The following is a 24,586-nucleotide window of genomic DNA, read 5'->3' as shown; positions in this document are numbered from 1 at the left end:
TATTTTCAAACAGTCCTAATGCTTATCCTGCTGTCTGTGGTAGGAGGAGAAGGTGAGTTCAGTTCATCTTTCTTCCCTGTATACAGAACAAAATAAACCATCCAAGATGGTGAAAAAGAAACTCCTTCCATTGACACATGGCCCAAAGTCAGGAGGTGGATGAAAAAATACTAAGTATAGAAAGAGATACAAGATTCTTCACAGATCTGTAAATATCTTGCCAGTATTTTCACGGTCAATCCATGAGGTTGTTCTGCCTCACCATCTCGCATTTTTGCTTCCACATCTCTGCTTTGTCCACACTTCTCTCTATGTGAATGTATTTTATTTTAGTTTGCCTTACAAAATTCCTTAATAAATATACATATAAAAGAAAATTGTGAAGTGTATGGGTATCATTTTAAATGTCTTCTATGATTATAATATTCCCACTAAGGAAATTTTAGTTATATGGCTGAAATTAATGTGAAGAGAAAAAGACTTCCAGGTGCAATCTGAAAACTGTACACCAAAAAGGCAGAGATGGGATGGATGTGAGAATACAGATATGATTAGCTGCAGTTAGGATGATCTCCAGGGCAAGAGTACAAGTGAATCTTCTCAAGAACCTACCAAATGAAGGAACCTTTGGGGCCATGTGTTATCGATACTGGAGAATATTCATCAAAAGCTGCAGTTGGCAGCTGGATGGGGCTCGGTGTACACCTTTCAGCACTCACCACACAACATGGAGACTCCCCCACTCATTGGGATAGATTCACCTCATCTGGTAGCTGACAAGGAAAGGATTCACTCTCTAGTCAGACAGAGGCAAGATCACAGTCACCTTTGGTACAGGAGCTGAGGCAATATGTGACAGCAAAGTCAGTATATTCAGATTAGGTAGGTAAGGTGAGCAGATGAGTGCTGAGGACTTTCTGTAGCTGCTAAGTGCCCCAAAGTGACAGGAGGTATATGACACATTATAATGTCAGGGCTTTTCAAGAAGACAGTATATTGGAGAGTCCCATTGACTGGCAACAGCAGCAGACCCTCTGGGAAAGCAGGAGGATAGGAGCTGCAGGGAATGGAAGCAATATCTTAGCTGTTTGTCAGAACACCAAACATCTACTTTCTGGTGGATTTGAGCATTAGCTACCCATTTTGGATTGTTTTGGTTTTTTTTACCTGAGCCCTTTCAATAACAGACATTTTCCTTATGCTTGAAAATCACTTTATCTTGAATGTGCCTTAAAGGCAGCTGGACTGTTACCTTGTTGCATTGGAGTTGACAAAAGAAAAACTAGAGGGGAAAAAGGGATTTCATTTAAAGTATATTTTGCTTAATTTTTTAGAGCTAGTGTCAACTCTTTTTAGATTTTAGGGAGTAAAGTCAAATTGAATGTTTCCATTGCCTTTGAAGAATTTTAGATTATATTCTCAAACATGGGCTATACTTCATAGAAGCTTACTGCTTTCATTTTAAATGAACTATTAGATTACAAAAATCTTATTCATCGAGTATGTGAAATGTTTAATTGGAAAAAGTGATGTTGTATGTCCTCTTTAAAGTGTACTTCTTCCCTAAGATGTACAACACCTATACACCCTCTCCCCACTGGAATAGTATCAACAGTAGAAGAAAAGATCAATAAAAAAAAGAACAAAAGCATTGCAAACTCCAGTCTCAGTTAGTTATCTTTTTCTTATCTGCTTCATTTACTCATGTTTCCTATGCACATTTAGAAATCCCATCACTAGCAGATTGACTTCAAGTTGGACTTTTAGCTTAGAATCTGTAAGTTATATGATCAAGTGTTAGCTGTTAATAATATCATAAAATCATAGAATAGATTCTCTGATAAGTACCTTCTGTTCTCATTTGGTTGCAAATCTTGCATCACACTTTTGATGCTTATAAACAATAATAAATGATCAGAAAAAATGAATTGGTAATATCTCACTGATAAAGTTCTTTCAGAAAACTCTGAGGATAAAGAGAACATGACCTGTTTTCTTGACAATATTTAGGTTCACTGAGTTCTTATACCGTTCCGCATTTACTAGCAGAAAGCAAGTAAAAGATGTTATACAACTGAGTAGAGAAATGGAAGGAGATATTTGCTTTGTCATAAAATACAGTGCTCTAGCACGTACCTACTTGGTGTACATCTGAACTGCAGTCTGTGATGTGGTAGTGTATTTCCTAACATAGATAAGGTTGTTTAGTTGGTTCTGCTGGCACTCAGGAACTCAAAGCTGTAGCACTCACATATGGCAGCTTTTGCAAGACAACACCATGAGATTAAAGAAAAGTTGTCCAAGACCATGAGAAAATGCCAAGGCACCCAATCTTTACCGTTAAGACTGGTCTTCAGGAATCCCATGCCCCTGAGACCTGAGTGAAATTCCAGATCAAGGAAAACTCAGTGCAGAAGAATCAGGCTACAGAGTGTTTAGGCAAGCTGGACACAGACACATCCATGGGACCACACAGGAAACACCAACAAGCGCTGAGATTGCTGACTGATGGCACTGTGAGGTCTTTCTTAATTATCTTCAAAAGGCCATGGCAACTGAAAGAGGTTCCTCATCACCGGGGAAAAAAATGTCATTCCTGTCTTCAAGAAGGACAAGGAGGAAGATCCAAGAACTAAAGGCTGGGCAGTCTTACCTCAAAACCTGGAGCAAATTCTCCTTGAAGCCATTTCCAGATATGACGGACAGGAAGATTACTGGGGGCAGTCAGCATGGATTTATGAATGTGAAATCATTCCTGAACACACTAGTAGCCTGCTTCGATAACTTGACTGGCTTCATGGACGAGGGGAGAGCAGAGCAGTGGATGTTGTTCATCTCAACTTCAGCAAGGCTTTTGACACCGTCATAGACAAACTACTGGAACAGACTAGCTAAATGGACAGTGAGGTACAGGGAAAACTGGCTTACCATGCTCAAAGAGTTGTGATCAGCAGCACAAAGTCCAGCTGGAGGCCAGTCACTACTGGTGTACTGCAAGGGTCAATACTGGGCTGTTACTGGGCCAATACTCTTTGACATCTTCATTAATTATCTGGATGATGGGACAGAGTGCACCCTCAACAAGTTTGCAGGAGATACAAGACTTGGGAGGTATGGTTGATGCCCCAGAGGGCTGTGCTGCCATTCAGAGAGACCTGGATAGGCTCCAGAAATGGGCCAACAGCAGCCTTTCCATGTTCAGCAAGAGGAAATGCAGTCCTACACCAGGGGAAGAACAATCTGGAATGCAGCTTTGCAGAAAAGGCCATGGGGGTCCCAGTGGACACCAAGTTGAATGTGAGCCAGCAATGTGCCCTTGCAGCAAAGAAGGCAAATAGCCTCCCAGGCTGCATTAGGCAGAGCATTGCCAGCAGGTTGAGGAAGGGAATCCTTCCCCTCTGCTCAGCACTGTTGAGACACATTTGGAGTACTGGGTCCAGGTCCGGACTCCCCAGTACAAGAGAGACATGGACTTACTGGTATGGGCCCAGCAAAGGGTGACAAAGGTGACCAACGGACTGGAGGATCTGTCATACAAGAAGAGATTACTGAGTCTGCTCAGCCTGGAGAAGAGAAGGTTCAGCGGCATCTTGTCCATGTGCATACATACCTGATGGGGGTAACTAAAGAAGATGGAGTCAGATTCTTCTCAATGGTGCCCAGTGACAGGACAAGGGGTAGCAAGCACAACCCGAAACACAGGACATTTCGCTTAAACATAAGATGGTCTAGGGTGACTGGGTGATTTCCAGAGGTTCTTTCCAACTTCAGTGATTCAGAGATTCTGCTTGTTTAAATGTAGAGAAATATGTTGGTCAAGCTGCCCAGCTAGTAGAAATATCATTAAGTAAAAAGGAAAAAAAAAAGAAATTATGGAGGGAGAATATCAGACTATTTGGGTTGTTTTGGGTTGGTGTTGAAAGTGAAAGCACATTTACCACGTAAAAAGGAAGTGTTTTTTAAAAACAATTGTTGCAAAAACTGAGTTGAACAACACTCTTAATTGGAATTTAACAGCCTGAAAACATATTACTGTTGTGGTTTTTCTTCCCAAAACCAACATGTTTGTTTCCTTGAAGGTGGGTGGTCTAGCAGTCAGGAAGCTGATAGTATACTGGGTTTCACTGGGCACATTAATTTATCACATTTTTTAGAAAAAGAAAGTAATAATGTTTCTATCTTTTGTAAAACAGTTTCAGATCTAAATATGAAACCAAATGTAGGTATTTCTATTTTATGCACTGATATTGTATTTTTAATATAAGGAAAACTATGTGATTAAAAATAATAATGAGAAAAAAGAAGAAAAAGTGCTTGATACTCAATACTTGTATCAACTTTTGTGTCACTGGAATTCAGGCATTTATCATTAATCCTTTTTTATTCAGTTGACAACCCCAGTTTATTTAACCACGCCTAAAAAAGCTAGGAGCCTAATAGACAACTAATTAAATATTAAGTTCCCATTCATTCTGCTACACATCAGTGACAGTTAAATAAAAGGAAACGAGGTAGGAGGGAAGAGATCACAAATAACTGTTTAATGAAAGCTGTGCCAAGCAAGAACAGATATTGCTAAAATATTTTTTATGGCAAGGCAGACATCTCCAGATCAGGTGCACAAAGAGCTGCTTGTCTAAGTCCTTTTTCAGTGGATTGGAGTCAATGTGAAAAGTGGCCCTTGCTGGCAATTTCAGTGGCAAGTCACTGCATACAAAGTGGAATAGGTGTGGAGAGATAATCTTTTAATTTCAAGTTTGAGAAGGAAGGGAGAGAGAAGTGGTTGCAATGCTAAAGCATATTCTCTGCTGGTACTGTGGATAAAGAAAAAACTGTTATGCTCATGTCCTCACTCAACTCCTCTCATAAATCCTTAAATGCAAGGATGTAGCTATGTGGTTTTTTATAACAACTTCCATTGAAACTATGTTAATTAAATTAGTGTTGATAATGTTTTTCTTTTGATTGATATTTACATGATCTGTCTGGGAAAACTCACTTTCTACTTGCTTGCAGCCGCATCTGTACCAGAATGTACGGAGGCTGAGGGATCTGTACTTTTATTTCAATGTATATTGCAACATTTTTATTGCATTCCACAGGTCCTCCAGTAAACGTTACTTGCAATATTTTTATCAACAGTTTTGGATCAGTCACAGAAACCACAATGGTAAGTGCTATTATGCCATTGGCAAGAGAACAACAATACTTAATATATGTCATGAACACAACCTGTCAATTTTTCTATTTATTGTTCAACTTGCAGGTCCTCCTGTAAATGTTACCTGCAACATATTTATCAACAGCTTTGGTTCAATAGCAGAAACTACAATGGTGAGTGGGACTGGTCATTGAAGCCATCTTGTGAAGGAGTGGAATGTGATGTAGAATAGAGATGCTCAGGACATGGAGACATTTACTAAGCTGTTAAGCTAGTAAAAACCTAAAAGCTGAATTAAAATAAATATAAAATAACTATATAAAGAGAGATATAAATTATTAAACTCAATTATCAAGTCTAAACATATATATATAATGGCTGCACCACAGTCTGTAGTGACTGTGATAGCAGCAAATATAGGTGTGTGCAAACCAGATTTCTCAGGTTTTATTAGCACTGAAGAAGCAGAGGAATGGCTGGAGCTCAGCTGTGGGGCTCCCTGCCAAGTACTCCGTATTTTGAGTGGGTCTTACACCACATGCCGAATTATCTGCTGCTGCAGACTGCGCTGATAGAGCTACCAGAACGGTCTTGTTTAACTTAGCTAAATCTCTGTGACTTGCAGCCACACCAGTAACTGAAGTGGATGCATAACCCGAGTCAAATGACTAAAACACATAGTTATAAGGAGATTTGGGTATTTTGAGGGTTAAATTGGTACGAGGAAGTGATGGGATCCCAGCTGACTGAAATGTGTTGATTTAGTTTAAAGAATGTTATCAGTCAAAAAAGAAAAAGAAGCCAAAATGAAAATTCAGAATTTTAATATTGATATATATAAATAGTTCAGACTTTCATTTCAAGTTGAGATTTTTCTTTTTAAAATTGCCAAAATTTAGGATTAATGAAGTCAAGCTGAAAAAATGGAAATGAAAATTTTAGTCCAACTTTTTTTTCAGTCCAGAATTGAATTTTCTTTTTTTCAATATTTGCTAAGAAAAATGAAAAATATTTTTTCTCAGTGCATTTAAAAAGATGCAGAGATTTTTAATCTTCTTTTTTCAAACAATTAGCAAAAAAGGTCAGTTAGTTATTCAAGCATACACACACCTGACTACTGGGGTTAGTCCATAGAGAGCCTGTTGATGGCTTTCTAATAATAATGTGATAACCCCATAATAATTATCAGGTGCTCATCTGGAGGAAGTGGGTTAAACCCATTCTGGAAAGCCTCTAGTGAAAATCCCAACTTGACTTTGAACTCTTCAAGTCACCACTGCCACAAAACAAACTAAAAATGAGTGCCCTCACCTTCATTGAAATTTTGCAGGAGTTATTCTCATTGCCTCAGGACACTGTGGACAGCTATGGACACTTTTGAAGCAATTGCAATGTAGTTTCACAACTCTTTTTCCAGGGTTTCCTACACAGCGTCCAGGTCTTTCTGTATTTGCTGAAGCCAGAGGCAATAAAGGTGCTTAGCATCCTTTAGGACTGAGTTCTTGGTAACTAAAAATGAACTTGCTGCCCACTAAAGGACTTAAAGTATGCTACAGAACTAATTTTTTATAAAATAGCAAAAATACTGCCTTGTAATCCTCGCATTATGAAGGAATATTATATTTATTTAATATTCAAATACTTAATTTAAACTCAATTGTAATTCAAGCCATCATTTTAGAAAGTGGTGCCTAGAGGCATTTAGGAACACAAATCTTCTAAGTAATTTTATTTAAAAAAACACCCTGTTTTTTAACGTTTTCTAGAGATAAAGGGTGAGATCTTGCTAGGGCAGGCTGCTTTCTTAAATAGTGTGGGAAGGACTCTTTTATAAATGAAAGTTATAACATAAAGGGCTATAAAATAAACTGAGAAGGTGATGTTTTAGAGTATGTATCTATAATATTTTAAAAACAACTTGAAAGAAAACTAAACTCAAGTTTAAAATGTCAGGAAAAAACATATCTTGATATAATATAATTATCAACAGACTTAATTTTCAGTTCTTTTGGAAAATTTCATCTGTTTTCCTATGTTTAAAGAATTCTGAGAAGATAACTATAAAAGTAGCCTTTTTTACCCAGCCATGTCTGTTGATCCTAGCATGCAGAGGCATCAGCATAACGTTAAGTAGCAAAAATCCTGCACGTCACTGGCTTTACAAGATGGCATTCAATGAATATATTTGCACGACCTAATGCTGATTGCATTAATTAGACTCCTTCATTGCTTTGATTAAATCCCCTCATTGCATTTTACCTTCTATCAAATATGTTAATGTGCACCTTTCCAATGTTCATTAACACATTCTGCTGAAAGCAGCTAAACATTCAAGTAGATGAAAACAAGGACTATTGGCTTTCTTATTTTGCTTTGTTCATAATATCTGCCAAAGTTGTGGAAAGATTTCTCTTAGATGCAGTTTAATGGCTTGATATTGATTTTCTTAATGCTGTCACTTCTTTAATGACTAGTGTGACTAGTTTTAGGATGTTTTAAAACTGCTCTGAGAGGCAGACATCAATTACTGTTCCATCTACTTCGCCTTTCTGAAATAGATGTTATCATGTGGTAAAAATGTTGACATCCCTTGTGATAAATAATGAGTTTTGTTCGACTCCTAGGATTCATTTTTCCCTATAAAATGCTCTTGATGGTTTTGACATAAAACTAAAAGATTCATTTAAAACCCTGGATTGTAAATTCGATAGAGGCATTCCTGTCTCAGAGGACAGGAATTCTTAGTGAAACCATGTATATATACTCTATCAGAATATAACTTGGACAATCTACAGCAGCTCATTGGAAACTTGGGAGATGAAAACTTGGTTAGAGAAGCTTTCAGGAGGAGAAGTGAACATGGCAAATAAACAGTCCCAGACTTACTAAATTCAGTAAACCAGGTTCTCAATAACATTAGCAGGAGTAGCTTCTGTTTTCTGATTAGGACAGAGAACAGGATGAAATTCACTTCTCTGTGAAAGGCCAGCACAACTCTTATGTCCAGTATATTCTTCTAAAAGCTAAAATCTTTCATTAAGAAATAAAACAGGATTTTGTGCTGGTTCTCTCCAAACTGATGAATTCCATGGAGTCTTCATGGGTTTTGTTGTCAAAAATCTAGGAAAACAAAATACATATGTATTAGTCTGTCTGCACTATAATGCACATATGGGACAGTATCACAATCAATATTTTTTTCTCCAAAAGAACTGGTTTTCTTCCATATCAGTGATGTATATTATACCAAAATAAAAATAGTTAAAAAAAGAAAAAAGCCCAGAGTCAAGATGGAATTGTTGGCAATTTTCTTCATTGATTCATTTGTCTTTCATTTAAGCCCTAACTTGCAAAGAAAGAGAAAAATACATTCCTGAGTAACTTCACTGAATAAAGCAGTTATGCCACTGAGCTCTGTATCTATTTTTGGAAGCATTCACACATGCAGTATTCAGCAGAAAATTCACTGTACAGCATGACTGCAGTTGAGTATCACAGATGAGTAATCTACATCAGGCTGGGCAGAGTCCCAAAGAATTCAGATGTTCAGTGTTTCTAATGACCAGGATTTTTAGCTATCAGCTGTAGGAGAAGCTAAGAGCAGTTTGTACATTGATGAGCTAATTGTTAATTACAGAAATGACTAACTGTGAGGACATTATTATTGTTGTTATGCCCTATAATCAATGACTGACACTATGCAGCAGGTTCTCTGTTGAGGTAAATGCATCAAACTCCAGTTGTGTTTTGAGTACTAATGTTAGCAGAAAAATTTGCCATTCCTTTTAAAATTTTAGGAGCAAGAAAGCTTGGCTGTGTCTGGCTGTATGATATTATCTTCCCACTAGAAAAAACATAATTATAAATCAGCTTATTAGATCCTGATTAATTCACATGTATAGTTTTAACTGCATAAGCGTCTCCCACTAAAGCCATTGGGGACACCTTGCATGCTTAGGCGAATGGGTAACCAAGTGCTTTCCCACCACATGGCCTTGAAATAAGTCATTAAACCACGGCTTTTCAGTTAACATTCATATTCATTTAGAAAGGGAGAGTAGTCCCTTTGGCAAGCCCCTCCTATGCATGGAAGGCCCGCTAAGTCTACCGTTTACCTCAGACATCTGACTCAACCCCTGGGCAATCAATGCTGTTGGAGGGCAAGATGGGAGGAACACTAAGATCTAAGGTCAGTGTCAGTTCAGAGACAGAAAGCAGCACTGAAGAGTGAGCAGAGTTCCCCTGCACCCCCTTGAGACCAAAGGGATCAAGAGCTTTGCTGAAAGACCATTTCTATATAGATTCCTTTAACATAAACTAAGTATGTCTGTGGATTGAGTCCTAAATCTTCAGATAAATATTCAGATAAAAATAATCAGATAAATATTCGTTTAGTATGTTAGTATTACTCTGATCTTATGGCTTGAGAACAGAGGAAATCTGTTTATCTGAGTTGCCTTGAGCTATTGCTGGCATTGGTGTTGCAACTGAGATTAAATCTTCAGGTCCACACTCCTCGTTCAGAGCTGTGGTGCTGTCAGAAAGAATTTGTGGAGCAGGTGTACTCGTGGTTGTGTAGGAGTACATTACTACAGTCCTCCTACTTCTACCCTCAGGAACTTGCAAAATACACAGTGTAGTCTGCTCCATGTTGTGATACTGTTCTCAGGAGAATTTTTCTTCAGAAGATAGTTAGAATGCTAACACAGGAAAAATAAATTCAAAATTTCCGCACACAATTACCTCTAACTGTGTAAATACACATCCCTTTCAACTGCTTATACCACAAGCATAGAAGAAAAAGTAATGATGGTTTTGTGATGTGCATGTTATATTTCTATTTGTTTTTCTTATTAAAAAACATATATGCATTTATATATATATACTCAAAACCTATAAGACACAATGTGGATGCCCCATCTCTGGAAGTGTTCAAGGCCAGGCTGGATGGGGCTTTGAGCAACCTGCTCTAGTGGGAGGTGTCCCTGCCCATGGCAGGAGGGTTGGAACTAGATGATCTTTAAGGTCCCTTCCAACTCTAACCATTCTATGATTCTATGAACAAAGATTTCAGTGCTGTTTTACTTCTAACTATATGCAGAGAGAAAGCATTTCTAAGTATATCAGTGTGATGGCTCTGATATATTTATGAAGGTACATACTGTAAAAGATAGTGTAACCTTATTGGCATTATTTACACTTTTGGTATAATATATATCATCACATGCAAGCTCTTCTATGAAGAAAGATTTTTCAGACTGATTTTTGTTATCTAAATCACCAGCTACTGAATTTCATGAAAGCACATTTATTTTTAGATATTTCTGAACAATTTACTGATTTGACTTTTTTTATGATTTCTATGTCATGGGGGGAAAAACCCCTCTACTTTCTACAGACTTTATTAGATATCTTATTTCAAAGAAAAAGTAAAAGCAATTGCAAAAATAGTTGTAGCAATTCTATTCTACCAATAGTTGCTGACGACAGTTCCTGCCTTCTTTTCTGCAGAATGAAAATCAAGTGCTTTCCTGGGTTTATAAGTAAAACTGTCCCATATAAACTTATAAGACACTCTAAGTTTCCAAGACCAAGAAACAAGGGAAAGTATGCTTAGGGTTAGTGTATCTTCACAAGATGTGACATCATTTTATAAGCTCAGAACTGCAAGTAGCCATTTGATCTTTAACTGTATGAAACAACAGCAGCATTAAAAGTACAATGGCTCATGAAAAGACTTTTGTAAGTATCTTTAATAATTATGCTATTCTTGAGACCTCTCTCAAGTCTGTTTTACTCTAATTAGTAGACAATCTTGTTTTGACTCACATCTACCCAACAGCAACATGAAAATGATAAAGAAAGGAAGAAAAACCATGTTCCTAGTGAGATTGTAAATCATCATCCCATCGGGTTCAAAAACTGTAACAGTTTGGATGTCAGAAATGTTCTGTCAGGGTGGGAAATGCTGAAGCTTGGAGGGGCTCATTCACAGAATCTGCATACTGGGCAAGCTGCTGTCTCCGGCTCTAATTAGAGTGAGAATATTTATTTATATTTCAAGGATGATAAGTTCTTTAGACTATGCAGTTCAGTGGCCTAACTATACACAGGTCAGCTCACATATTTTCCAAATCAAAAGCACAGTGGTGCCATTTTAATGTTCTGCAGCTACCATAAAGCAAATCCTAAATGTCAGGGCTTTGTACAGTTAGCAGAATTATTTGGTAACATATTCCTTCAGATAATATAATCAATATAAATGCTATTAAATACTTTCCCTTCAGATAAATAGTAGATATATTTCTACTCTTGCCCCATCCCTGGAAGTGTTCAAGGCCAGGCTGGATGGGGCTTTGAGCAACCTGCTCTAGTGGGAGGTGTCCCTGCCCATGGCAGGGGGGTTGGAACTCGATGATCTTTAAGGTCCCTTCCAACTCTAACCACTCTATGATTCTATGATTCTAAGAGAGGGTTCACAAGCAAGTTCAATGTAGTAATTCCAGGTAAATATGCTATAATAGCAGGGAAATCTGAGGGAGATGAAGCTCTTATTTGCTGACTTTAGAAATTCAGGATAAGGAGAATAAATATTAGCACCTTTCCATTCCCTTCAGAGAGCTTAGCTCTTTTCACGCTCCCCTTTAATAGCCAGTTCTTGATACAGCGTTAATGTTGGTTCTAAATGAACCTCTAAGTAATTGCTGCCTTTCTCAGTTGTGACTAGCAGACCACTGAGCAGAATGCAATTAGAACAATTTTAATGGGATGCAGAGAGGGAGGAGTGAATGAAGAAACATACAGAGAAAAGCATACGGTAGATAGAAAAAGGATAAAAACAGTAAATAAGAAGTGCTGGTTTAATTCTTTATATACAAATCTGGCTTCGCTGGAACTAGCAACTATTCATGAGTACATTAGAAATAATTGATTTACATATTGGAAGCAATTTATTTAAATTAGTAGTTTTATAGAATCTTTGTTGAAATTGTGTATATCTAGCTACAATGCTTTTTGACTTCCTAAGTACCTCTGAGTTAATCCATAGCATTTGAAAGAGGGTAATATTTAATATTGGAGGTTGCAGTTAAAATTTTTTCATAACTGCAGTAATTTTTATTTGGAAAATGTATCAGTTGTGTTTATTTGGTTCAATACAGCATTCAGACTGCTTTATTTTCAAACGACAACTCTTCTGTTCAAAGGATAACAAAAATGTTTGATGTAATGCTGGTACTCTAGTAAGTCTAAGAGCATAAAGAAAGCTAAAGTAGGCTTCCAGTTTTGGTAAGTGGCTTAGTAACCTTTTTACATGGCATTTCTGTAGGACTACAGAGTGAACATTTTTTTGAGACAGCAGTGGAATGACTCACGTCTGGCTTACAGCGAATATCCTGATGATTCCCTGGATTTGGATCCCTCTATGTTGGACTCTATTTGGAAGCCGGATTTATTCTTTGCCAATGAGAAGGGAGCAAACTTCCATGATGTCACGACAGACAACAAGTTGCTGAGGATTTCTAAAACTGGAAAAGTGTTGTACAGTATCAGGTAAACCAGTTAATTTTTTTTCTCTTCATCCCCTTCTTTCCCCTCACTTCCTGTTTTTCTGGATGTAACTACCCTTACAGAACATAATATACACATTTAATTTTTGTTGTCCCATGTGTACAACTGAAATGAGACTAATCATAGCAGGGTAGAAGGAAAATTTACCTATGTTCCTTTGCTAAGATTTTACTTTTCACAAAATAGTCTATAAGTGTCACAGCAGTACTTCTTAGTCTCGTTGGAAACTTGAGGCTGTCTAATGGTACGCCTCAATAATGCCCATTAGCATTAGTTCAAATCACTTCTCTTACAAAGAGAGGAAATCAACTCCTCAGTAGTTTGTGGGTTGCAGTTCAAAAGTAAAGGTGAATAGTATTTTAAATGACTGCTCAACACATGAAGCAAAAACATGCTTGAAATGCAATAAGCTTGACATGCAAGTCACTGGGTAATCAGATGTATCTATTCACATTTAAAAATAACTGGAATTACAGAAAGTGTTTTTTAATACTAAGTGCATTGAAGTGTGTGTCATGTGACTGGATTTAGGCTGAATTAATAAACACTGACAAAACATGATTTGATATGACCTGATGGAACGGGATGTATGCAGAGAATCAGAATTGCACTGCACAGGCAAAACCAGCAGCAAATAATCTGCAGTATTTATTTGACATTCAGCTTACTGTGCACTGTTAATTGCTTAATACAGGTAGTTAAAGATGCAAAACACTGTGATATTGCTCTTACAACGTCTTTTTAAAAAGTAATTACTGTGTTTCATTTATGTCTAGGAATGTTTCTCAGCTTTTGCCTTTCTTGCATTGTGAAAAATAAACATGATAGCATTTGTTTAGCAGGATTTTTAGTGAATTTACTCATCTGTAAGGAAGATCAGTTTAGAAGGCAGTTGTTTCTGGCTGGGCATTCTGTTTGTGACCTGCATTTTTGTTAAGGAATTATTATTGATCCAGGTTAAGTTAAGGACAGTTGTGTTCTTTAGGATGCTAAATAAATAAGTAATAACATGGCACTTCCTCCATTTATTTAATTCTTGTGGAAATTCCTTGATAAGACCCCAGTAATATTTAGATGGATTAAGTAGTGTGAAACGTTAATGTTTATTGAGCAAGGTTTCAAACTGGCATACCTGAACAGTTAGAGAAAAATAATAGGACACAAGGATGAATCTAGCACTATCAGAGTGATAAATATGCAGTCACTTACCAATATTTCTTCTTTCACCCTGGGAAAGGAATGAATGCATCTGTTTGTTTGAATGACATCAGACACCATCTTATTGGAGGCAACAGTACAGCTGGGTGCTGTTCTGAATGCAGATGGATAATTTTCTTGACATTTGTCCATGCGGGAAAAGTAGTATTTTGAGCTGTCATATCACATTTGTAAAATTCTCACACCTAAATGTAAATTAATCTGAAGCAGAGGAAACTGTATTCCAATGGAGTACTAAGCAAAGCTCATTGTTTCTCATTTGTATCACAAAGCAGAAATAGAGGCTTGGCACCTCTAACATGGCATATAATTTTTAATAGTACTTTACAGAGAAGAAAACTTTCCAGAGTACAGAAACTTTAAGTCAGAAGTAATTAGAAAAACTTGGCTTTATTCTCTAGGTACTGGGCTAGATGCATCTAGATGCATCTGTGTGTTGCCAGTCACTTTTAATTGTGCTATGTGGAAACAAACAAGAATATTTTAGTAATTGGTTTCAGTACATTGAGAATGTTATAATGCTGCCGTTTTCACTACTGCACCAACAGCACTTCGCCTGACATCATGCTATTTAACATTTAGCCTTTAGTGTGTTGTAAATGTTTAAAGCACTTCACAAAGATGTCTGAGAAGTAGTGGCGTAGGCTCTTTTGTCATATTTCCAAATTTAATAAAATCAAGGTCAAGTTAATCTCACATAAATAGAAACGGCTGTCTGCGTAAAATGAGTTTAGAACTGCTCCCGGTAATTAATGGGTAAGAAGCAAGGTGTGTGTATCATATGACAGTGGGATTCCTCCTCCCTATATACTGCACTGAAAACACGGAAATATGCTCCACAGGAGGCACAACTGGCTTATGCTGTTAAATACTCTCAGAGGCTAATCCTGCCCTTTCTGAGAAGAATTTGGAAGGTCACCTGGAACTAGAATCTTATGGTCCATATTTTACTAAAACAAGATACTTAGTGTAGAATATGGGTCTTCAGATAAGTCACAGAAGGGTCAGTGAGGGTCTGGCCCATGTGGTACTTCCACTGCAGTCCTTGGCTCTGGGAATTTTCTCACCCCATGGTAACTGTGAGGCTTTTCATCCTTCTCACAATGAAGGATAAGCCATCTTGTATTTACTGGTGATGGTAGGCATGACGCAGATTTCCATCACGGTTCACCTAGTAATAATTAGTTACAATGCTCATGCTTGCAGACTTCTAGATTTATATTTAATAATCTGGGAGTTGTTATAGAAAATAAAGCCAGTCATTGATGGTTGATGTACCCGCCTATGAATCATATAAGTTTAGGAGTCCAAACCTATTTTTAGATATTTGTTGCATGCTCAAATGAGTACCTTGGTGTTTGCTTTGATCTCAGATATCGTGCTATATATCCTATATAGAGCCTGAGGCTCTGGATAACTGGTCTAAACCCTTGGGTACTGCAGAGAGAAATAGAACCTTGTGGAGAGAACCCAGCACTAGTCAATACCACAAATATATTGCCAATAGAGATATAACAACAGCTCTTAGAGGTGTGTGTATTTTGGGAAGTCAGCAGTTACAGCAAATCATATTCAGCGAACAACTGCACTTTTGTCAAGATCAGTCTCAGTTGTGCTCTTTGAGCTGCAAAACACTTAAATAGTTACAACTTTTATTTTAAAACTGTCTGCAGAGAGCAGTCAACAAAAAGGGTTTGTTATAGCAGCGTTCAGTAAAATTAGCTTAAGTTGTGTATATTTTGTATGCTGAAAAAGCAATGAGAATTAAAATCAGAACCCACATAATGTCACTCCCCAGATGCCTGTGACTCATCTGCTCCTGACCCTTGAATGATCTCTTCATGGACCAGATTTTGTAGGGAGCTATGCATTTGGAAAGAGTGGCAACACTGTGTAATGATACCAAGAATCCTGTTCCTGGCAGTTACGTTCTTTATGACACCTGGGCTTTGCATTGTATATACTGTTGCACTGATTTTATGTTCAGAGGCAAGGATCATATCTCTCTGGCCCGTTAGGGACACCTGGGACACCAGGAAAATGTTAAAAAACCTCATAGGAGGCTTCACATTCTCTCTGAGCCACCTATTTGTGCCACCTGATTGCCACAAACTCATTTCGGGCTGTCAGCCAGCTCAGAATATCAGCATCTGCCAAAAGGCTTATTTTAGCAAAGTGATAGAAAGTGGAATGCTTTTATTTAAGGTTTAGAGGTTTTTTCCGGCTTTAATTGCCTCCTTTGCCTTTTAATATTTTCAGTGCATCTCAGCCATTTGAGCTTGATGCAGGAGGTGATATAACTCGACTGTAATATTGATCCATGGCACTGAACCTAGAATATATCGGTCAGGAAGGTAAAGGAGATGTAACTCCTTTTTTTTACCTGCTGCTCCAGAAAACATTCCCAATTGTCTGATAAAGTTGTAGACCTGTGCTCTGAAATGTAGTGCCAGTGCATTTAGCCAGGAAGAGTTACAAAGCAAATTACTTCATATTTTTAAAATATGCAAAGATTTTAGAAGGCGTTGCATAATTTGACAAGAGCCACTTGGAATTCTAGGGAGATTTGTGCAAATTCACAAATTACATTTCTCCCCCCATTTTTGTTATTCCTGTTCAAAGTGCAATGAAATACTGAGGAAGAATTTCCTCATCTTTCAAAATACCTATATTTCTGTCCTTGTTTATCTTTGTAGTGCAAGAAATGTTACAGTTATGTAGACAATTAGTTCTTCATGGTTTCAACTCTTGACCTAGATTTAATTTTTAAATGCGACTATGGACGAAGGCAGACTGTCTGCTAGAGAGCAGTACCATCCTGTTAGGGCATCACAAAGCAGAGGCAATTCAAGCTATCAGAATTCTCTCTCCCTGTGCAGCTGTTCTGGGGGTGATTACTAACCCCTCCATTCGGCAACAAGTAGCTGACAGGATGAGCTGGCACATCCAAAAGCCTTTGCCTGCTTATGCAACCGAAGAGAAGTATCTGTGAAAACAGCACATTTATTTGCAATGCTATCTCCCGTGCCAGCTGCGCTACTCAGGAATTTCCAAAATCAAGTCTTTCTAGTGTGGCCATAGTGCCGAGTGGCAGAGCAGGGAGTTGACACCCCCTGCATCCCCACTGCTCCACACACCATTTTGGGTTATAGTACGAGTTATATCAGAAGTAATCTACAGCACTTTTACAATTCCGCTTTCTGAGTGAAACTTTTTCAGTCTCCTCTGTATGTCTGTTCTTTGCTCTATGGGAAGGAAACAGAAAGGAGATTAAGGAAATACACAGGTAACACTAGTGGTCCCTCTGCAATAGACTGTTCATAGGAAAAAAAGCCTACTACCCTTCAGATGTTAGATCTTTAGCGTGGTTGCTACAGAATATGTTGCCTTGTTACAGTAAAGTCAGGCATGGGTTTTCTAAAACAGTTTTGGGGTACAGACTTTATCAGCTGTATGATGACGAAGCTTCATTTACACCTCATAACACCGTTGTGTGAAAATCATCCATGGCACAGCACAGTCTAGCCTAGCAGAGTGGTAGGAAATGTTCTACAGCTCAGTGTGTGCTTTAATTTGATGACTTCTATTTTATTTTACAATTTAATGCTGGGATTTAAGAAGATTTGGACTTTACTAGCAGCATTGTCTTTCCATGTGACAGATTAGCAGAGGGGGGAGCAGAGAGATTTATGATTGACATGGCTGTTTACTATGTAGGAATCCCTCTCTCTGACCTCACACAATCGTATTTATTAACCCAGCTCCTATCAGAATAATACCAGTATTGACAAGGTGGGGATTTTCCCTTGGAAGTTAATCTCAATCAGCACAAGAACACTTTCATAGAAAATTGTTTAGTTCTCCCATTGGCAGAACTGCACACTGTCCCATGCTTACTGCCCTGACTTTCCAAAAGCATAAAACTTCATCATAAAGTAACTTTTCCACAGTAGAAAAACCCCAAAACCAACAACATACAAAACCATTGAAGAATAATCAGTGCAGAAATGCTAACTGCAATAGAGCACATATCTAAAGAAGTTTTGGGTTTGACAGCTATTATGTATTATAGGTAGAAACCTTGCAGACATTATATAAATAGTGCTAGAATCACTAGACTTTATTAAACTGCACAATGTCACTGGGACACAGTGACTTCCCAAATTGTGGCTGCGTGCTATGTGAATCCAGTGAATTTGACAAATTCATCTTCCTATGGGCATGATTACAATAATAACAATGGTTTCAGAGGCTAAAAAATTGCAGCCTTTTGTGGGACAGGCTGCTGTTCTCATTATGGCTGAACCCAATGTCCTTGAGTCCTACTTTCCACCCATCCTTTTTCTTTCCTTTCTGCCCTTACCCCTGCCTCTCCTTCCACTCCCATCCCCCTTCCTTTCAGAGTCTTTTAATTAAATGGCCTGAGATCCTTCTCATCCTTTGGAATGATTTCCTAACCTTCTCTTAACTGTGCCCTCCCATCACCCACTCTTGTCTTTCTCATGCCCTCCCAATCTACAAATCCAGACTGAGGATTTAGCTGTGGGTTTCCAATACCCTGATTTTTCTGTTGTATCTGAAGCACTTCTTTTGCATAACAAATAATAAATGCTACTAAATAAATAATAAAGCCTAATGCGGGTACTTTGTTATGCAACTAGCACAGCTATTGTCAAAACCCTATTGATCATCCTGCTTAAGGAGAGAATAATTTACGTTTTAATGACACAAAATTAGTTGCTTTTTCACTTCATAAAGCATTTAAAGTAAAGTAGGGATATGGACATTATACCTGAACATGTACTGCCTCTAATGCTGTGCACGTCTCCAGCTGACACACAAGAGCACTGGAGGTGATGTAAATACAAACACAATGGAAGAGCTGCTTAGACTGAAGGACAATGCTGACAGGAGAACAAATGGCTCTGAAATGACTATAAGTAAGCTTAAAGTGGAAGTTAGAAAGTTTCCGCAGATTGAATTCCTAAAACAATATTCCATCAGAAACGGGGAGGGGAATGGAACTAGATATCAGTAAGTGAACCCTGATCATTTTTGAAAGAAATTAATGATGTGACTATGTGTGATGGCAGATGACCAGATTTGATAGCCCAGGATGTCACTTCTATAGCCCTATACACCTGAGTCTCTAATACAGTGGAAGAATTTGTTCTAAGTAAAAAAGTGGGAAATGCTGCAGGAGACCAATTTGTACACATAAAGTTCTTCTTGGCTGACAGGATCAAAAAATATTGGCAGGTGGTTACTTCTATGCCAATGGAATAGTTGCATTGCCAAGACACGTGCCTGGGTACCTGCTCTCCTTATGGGTAATGGGAATGCCCTTGATTACTGGTGATTAATCACTCCATTTACCAATTGAACTTGCACTGGAGCAGTTAAAGGTTAGGTGTAAAATGATGCAGGTGTGGGAGTCCTTTGTAAATGGTACAAAAAACCATGTTCTCCTGGAACATGCTCCCAGGGACGAAGGTATTTTGCCAATTGCATTGCAATATATGGCTTAGAGATGTCATCATGCCAGGAGGAAAGCGACACCATACTAAACACACACTGAAGGAAAATTAAGATAGAAAATGACAGAGGAGAATGGAGAGATGAAATACTGTTCTTCATGGAAAGGAAACAGGTGGTTACAGAATTTAACTGTTACATGAAATCATACTTGAATTTAATTTCATAGATTTGCTTGAGCAATAATTGGAAAATCATTTGCTGGCAGCTCATGTGCAGGCATTGTGTATCTACAGACAATGATTGCATTACAATGAGAAGTGGGATGCCTGTAATGAGAAATCCAACACCTCGCTCTGTGCCAGCTCCTGTGTTGTTAAGCAGTACATGAAGCAAAGCAAAGCACTGGAGGGAGCGAGAACATGCTCATAAACAGCAGCATGTGAAACTCCAGCCTACATCTCTCATTTTGCCATCACAGAGAAGACTCCACGTCTCCTCTAAGCTCGACTTCAGCCGATTCCTGTCTGATGAAAATGAAGCTGCAAAACATGACAAATATTAGAGAGGAATTCCAGGACTCCTCAAAAATGAGGGAAAAAGCAGACAGTTTGACTATTCCATTTAACAGGACAAAGTCTGTAGACTGTAAAAATTACCAGAATTGACATTCAAAATGATGACTCAGGTCCCTGAAAAAATAATGAGACGGACTACAAAATGAAAAGCTCTTTTAAAGAAGAATGTCACTAGGATATTATTATTTTTTTTTCCTTCTGATACATGAACAGTGTGTGTGCCCTTCTTTCAGATACAGACCACCTAAGAGAGGGGGCTGGGAGGCATATAAGGAGATTTTACATTCTCCTCCCTACTTCAGTGCCAGTCGCCTAAATGGCATTTGCTCCTGTGTCATGAGATGCTGTCATGGTTGCTGTGCAACTCCATCTCCCCTGCCAGTTTAACGGGGAACTTTGTCTGCTTTGTTCTTAGGTAATATTTTAATGTTATTTCAGTATCTAAAAGGTTCAGGAATTTAACCTTCCAAAGAAAAATGTATGGCTAAAAATATTTTTACCTTTATCGTCAGCTTAGAGCTCTAGGAAAAATACCAGAAATCTTGCAATTTATGATAGCATCTTTAGAATTGGCAATACTGAAAAAAAAATTCCCACTTGTCTAACTAATCCCAACACTGTGGGCTTTGCACAGGTATAAGATTTTTCATAAAAATGGCACACAGCCAATGTTAGCAGTGACCATGCATGTACTACTTGCGTTGTGGTATTTGCAACTTAAAATCCTAGTGTGTGAAGTCTCTTCTTCCAACAGCTGAGCTGCTGATGGGTGTAGCTTGAAAGAAAAAAGGGATAAGAATAGAAAAAAAATGTTATTTTGGATACTATGCCCACTCACGGTGAGGTATTTGTTACTATTCATGCTTATGAGGAGATAATAATGCTTTTTTTGGAGATGGAAGGAACTTGTACCTGTATCTCTAGGACTACTTAAATTTCCAACAGTACTTCTATACCTAATAAGACTCACTGTAGATATTTCTCATTAGAAAAAACTATATGAGGAGGCTGTTGTTATGTAGCCCACTCACAAGCTTCCCCACTTGCAATATAATTAATGAAAATTATATTCCCCTTGTCATTGGATACCTTGTACTGTGATCCACAGGGCCCTTCTTTTGCCTCTGGGGCAAGAGTTATCACTGAGATGAAGGGAAGTTTTGGGTGAGTTGCAACACAGCAGGCTAAGGTGTGATAGCTGCTTGTAAAGAAGTAGGTTAAAATACAGTTTAATGGTTGTTGCAGATTAGGCAATACATCAAATCCCAGTTAAAAATAGATATTATCTTAAATTTATACAAAAATTTCTTGTATTATGTAATGTGTAAACCTAATTCCCTAAGGGTTTAATACAATACTAGCAGTTCTTCAGTTTTGTGTTGCAGACCTTTCACAGACAGTCTGCATGTGTAGTATGCTGAAGTGTTTTTGTAGCGTTGTGAGATTATCAGAGAAGTGGCATGCTGGTGATGAGAATTAACATTCAAAACCCCTAAGAGAAAGAATGAGATTGAAGATCATCTTGAGAATAATGTGTTTACAAACATTTTACTCCTATTGATTTTTTGTGTACTAAAGGACTTTACCCTCTACTGATACTGCAATTTTGGGGATTAGGTGTCAAAGAGCAGACTGGCCTCAAGGCTCAACACCTCGAAGAGAGGTGGGGGTGGGATTTGGTGCAAACTGGGCAACAGGAAAGGGATGGGGAAAGGGTATGAGGAGAGACTAGGATGGAGAGAAAAGAGGTTGGGCCCTGGGTCATGTGTCTCTGGGAGAAATGTAGGCTAGATTGGCAGACATAGGAGGAGGTAGGGAAAGCATGCCAAGGGCCAGAGAAAGGATAGGACTGCTCAAGGTGGACCTGCTCTGGCAGGGGGATTGGACTAGATGATCTCCAGAGGTCCCTTCCAACCCCTATCATTCTGTGATTCTGTGACAAGAGCAGGAATGGATGAAGGATGAATAGGAAGCACTGTGTCTCAGCCCCTCTGCAGCGCTCAGAACTTGATTGCACTGCATGTAAATACCTCTGAGCTCCCTCAGCTGCACATGCCTGTCACCTTCCTCCTCTGGCTTTTCCTTGGAGAATGATGGCTGGCGACAGTGGCTACGTTTAGGGCAGCAGTTGTGCCTGTGCTGAGCTCTGCTGCTGGCCCGTCTGGGGGCATGTCTGCTCTCATCTGGAGAAAACACTGATGTTGCAAAGCAACGTGTTCAGGTGTTAAAGATCACCAGCATGAGGGTTTCTGACCAATAACATGTTGTCAGGCTATTTATTTTTTCCCACAGGATGCCTTATTCTGGCTTCTGTGACAAAGGAGGCCACAGTCTGCAGGACTTCTGCCTTCCTGCCTGCAGAAGTGGGAGATACAGACCTCTCAATGATGCTGTAAAGGGGTTTCTGAGGTGACCAGAAATGAAAGATGTTGAGCTGGGGTGGGAAGAGAGACCGGCCTACAGCCCAGGGGATGAAAGAGGGGAGTTTGAGTGAGATGCTGAGTGAAGAGATCCCGGCGGTGCCCACTGCACTTTAAAGGCATTTAAGTACCAGCAGATGCTGCTCAGAAGGACTGAGCAGGACACTAGGAGTCTATGAGGGAATCCTCAGGAAGAGGGTCCAAAGTTTAAGACAGTGCTGCCCTGGAGTACTTGGATTACAGCCCTGCCTCTACTAGAGCATTGCTCAGTAATATTATGGATTTATTTTCTTTATTGTTTTTGTCACAGTGCTGACTAATTGTTCATTCTTTGTTTTCTGGCTCTGATTCTGCATTTTGTTCTGTTCATACTCTATTTGCATTTTTCCAGGATTCGATTCTTCCTTGACTGTAGGCTGGGGGAGGGAGAGGGGAGAGAAAGAAGACAGCAACTTCGCTTCTCCTCTGGGGCGGCTTGTTGGCCCTAGTGTTGTGCCTGAAGTGCTGGGGTGCTGGAGATGTGACTCTCCTCTACTCCCTCATGACCCTTTTCTGCTCAGCTGGAAAATAAAATGTGCCCAGCCTCAGAGCTCTCCCTGAGTGAGCTATGTGACCTGAGCCTGGTTAACAGGGGGTAGAGGCTGATCAGGTAACTGAAGACAAAATCAAGTCCTTGGTCAGCCTGTTCTCCTTTCAGCTTTACAGACTGTTCATAAAACTGTCCCCATCGGTGTTTTATGGTGCTACGTCACTGAATCTGTTGTTTACGCATCTCAAGTGCCTTGGTGGTGGGGTGCCTAAAAAATGAAATAATTGTTCTATAGCAGTTTCTTGTATTTTATTAACAATTAAAGGTAGTTGCCAGTTCAACTTGCACTTTGCACCAAATCTCCAGGGGCCCTTCTTAAATTTGCCAGGTATGAGACATTCATTTTTCTGAAATATTTTCTGTCAATTACACTGTTCTTATAGGCAGTGCGGGTAGCTACGTCTGACCAACACTTTCCATTTCTGATCCTATTTCCTTATTGATGTAATATACAAATAGTAACACAGCACCTGGCTTTAGAAATGCTCGCAGGATTATATTTTTACTAAAAAAGAATCAACTGCTATAAATTGACCCACCACCATAGACTTCACTGGAGCCACTTCAGACTCGAGCAGCTGAATATTTAGCATGTAGTAATCTTGTTGAAAATCAATGGATCTGTTGGGTTCAACATTTGCATTACTCCTAGTAAAAGGGATTACAGAGGCGAAGATATTACCTATGAATGGCTGTTCTGCTGAGATGAACAAGTAGAGGAAAAGCTATAAGGGCACGATCTCTCAAGCTTGCCTCATCAATACAGTGAATAGAAATATTTTCTATTCATCAGGGTGAGCAGAGAATAACTTAGTCTTCCTGAAAGACACCATTGGTTAGGAAGAGAAAGAAGAAATATCAACCTTTGTGTGAACCAACATAATAAACATTTTCTCAGCTCACCTCCAGAAACAAAAAATTAATATATCTACCTAACATAAATGGAGACGAATCAATTTATCCCTAGGAGTCTTGAAAGCTGCAACTGGATATATTTTCTTTCTTATGAGTTTGATATTAGACTAATAAAAGAGACCCACCTGCCCATGTATGTAGTCAAACTCCAGAGCATTTGAGGGTTTTGGGGAGTAGAAAAGGAAGAAGGGGGGAAGGAAGCATAGTCAGCATGCAAAATAAACAGTAAGATCTGAGGGGTGCGTAGACAATGCCTACTTCAATGAATATGAACAAATGACGTATTTAGAATGGCTGCATTTGTGCATAGGCATGTCTGAAATGAACTTAAAACATCTAAGCCATAATTAGAAGATGATAAAAAAGAAGGAGGAGAGTTTGATATATCAAAATTTCAGAAAAGAAGGCAGAAGCAGTTTTTTGTTAATACTGGAGATCAGCAATTTAAATAGCTCAATCTTTAATCCAGGAAATTACGCAGTAAAAATGTGACTAGTTAACACTTGCAGGGCACTTAAAATATTTAAATGAGTAAAGGGCAGATTTTCAATAACTCTTATATGCCTACCAGATATACTTTTTTCTCTAGATGACTAATTTATTTTTTTCTTAATGTTTATGCTATTTGCTCCCAAAGGTTAAATGAGAGTTTATTTACTAT

The 24,586-nt window shown here is 38.6% G+C and overlaps 1 protein-coding gene across 2 annotated transcripts in view; it reads left to right on the top strand.

Annotated features, from left to right (window-relative positions):
* The window catches only part of GLRA2 (glycine receptor alpha 2), a 131,825-nt gene that overhangs the window by 17,012 nt on the left and 90,227 nt on the right, over positions 1-24,586 (top strand). Inside the window, exons 3-4 of one of the 2 annotated variants that reach the window (XM_074168785.1) lie at positions 5,267-5,334; positions 12,489-12,712. In XM_074168785.1, the coding sequence (XP_074024886.1) occupies positions 5,267-5,334; positions 12,489-12,712 (292 nt within the window). Of the gene's footprint in view, positions 1-5,102; positions 5,171-5,266; positions 5,335-12,488; positions 12,713-24,586 lie in introns of both variants that reach the window. The other variant, XM_074168795.1, reaches the window with a different exon arrangement.

The sequence above is a fragment of the Numenius arquata genome, chromosome 1, assembly GCF_964106895.1.
Source record: "Numenius arquata chromosome 1, bNumArq3.hap1.1, whole genome shotgun sequence".
NCBI lineage: Eukaryota > Metazoa > Chordata > Aves > Charadriiformes > Scolopacidae > Numenius > Numenius arquata.
Note: the sequence above shows the minus strand (reverse complement) of the source record. Positions and strands in the feature narration are given on the sequence as shown.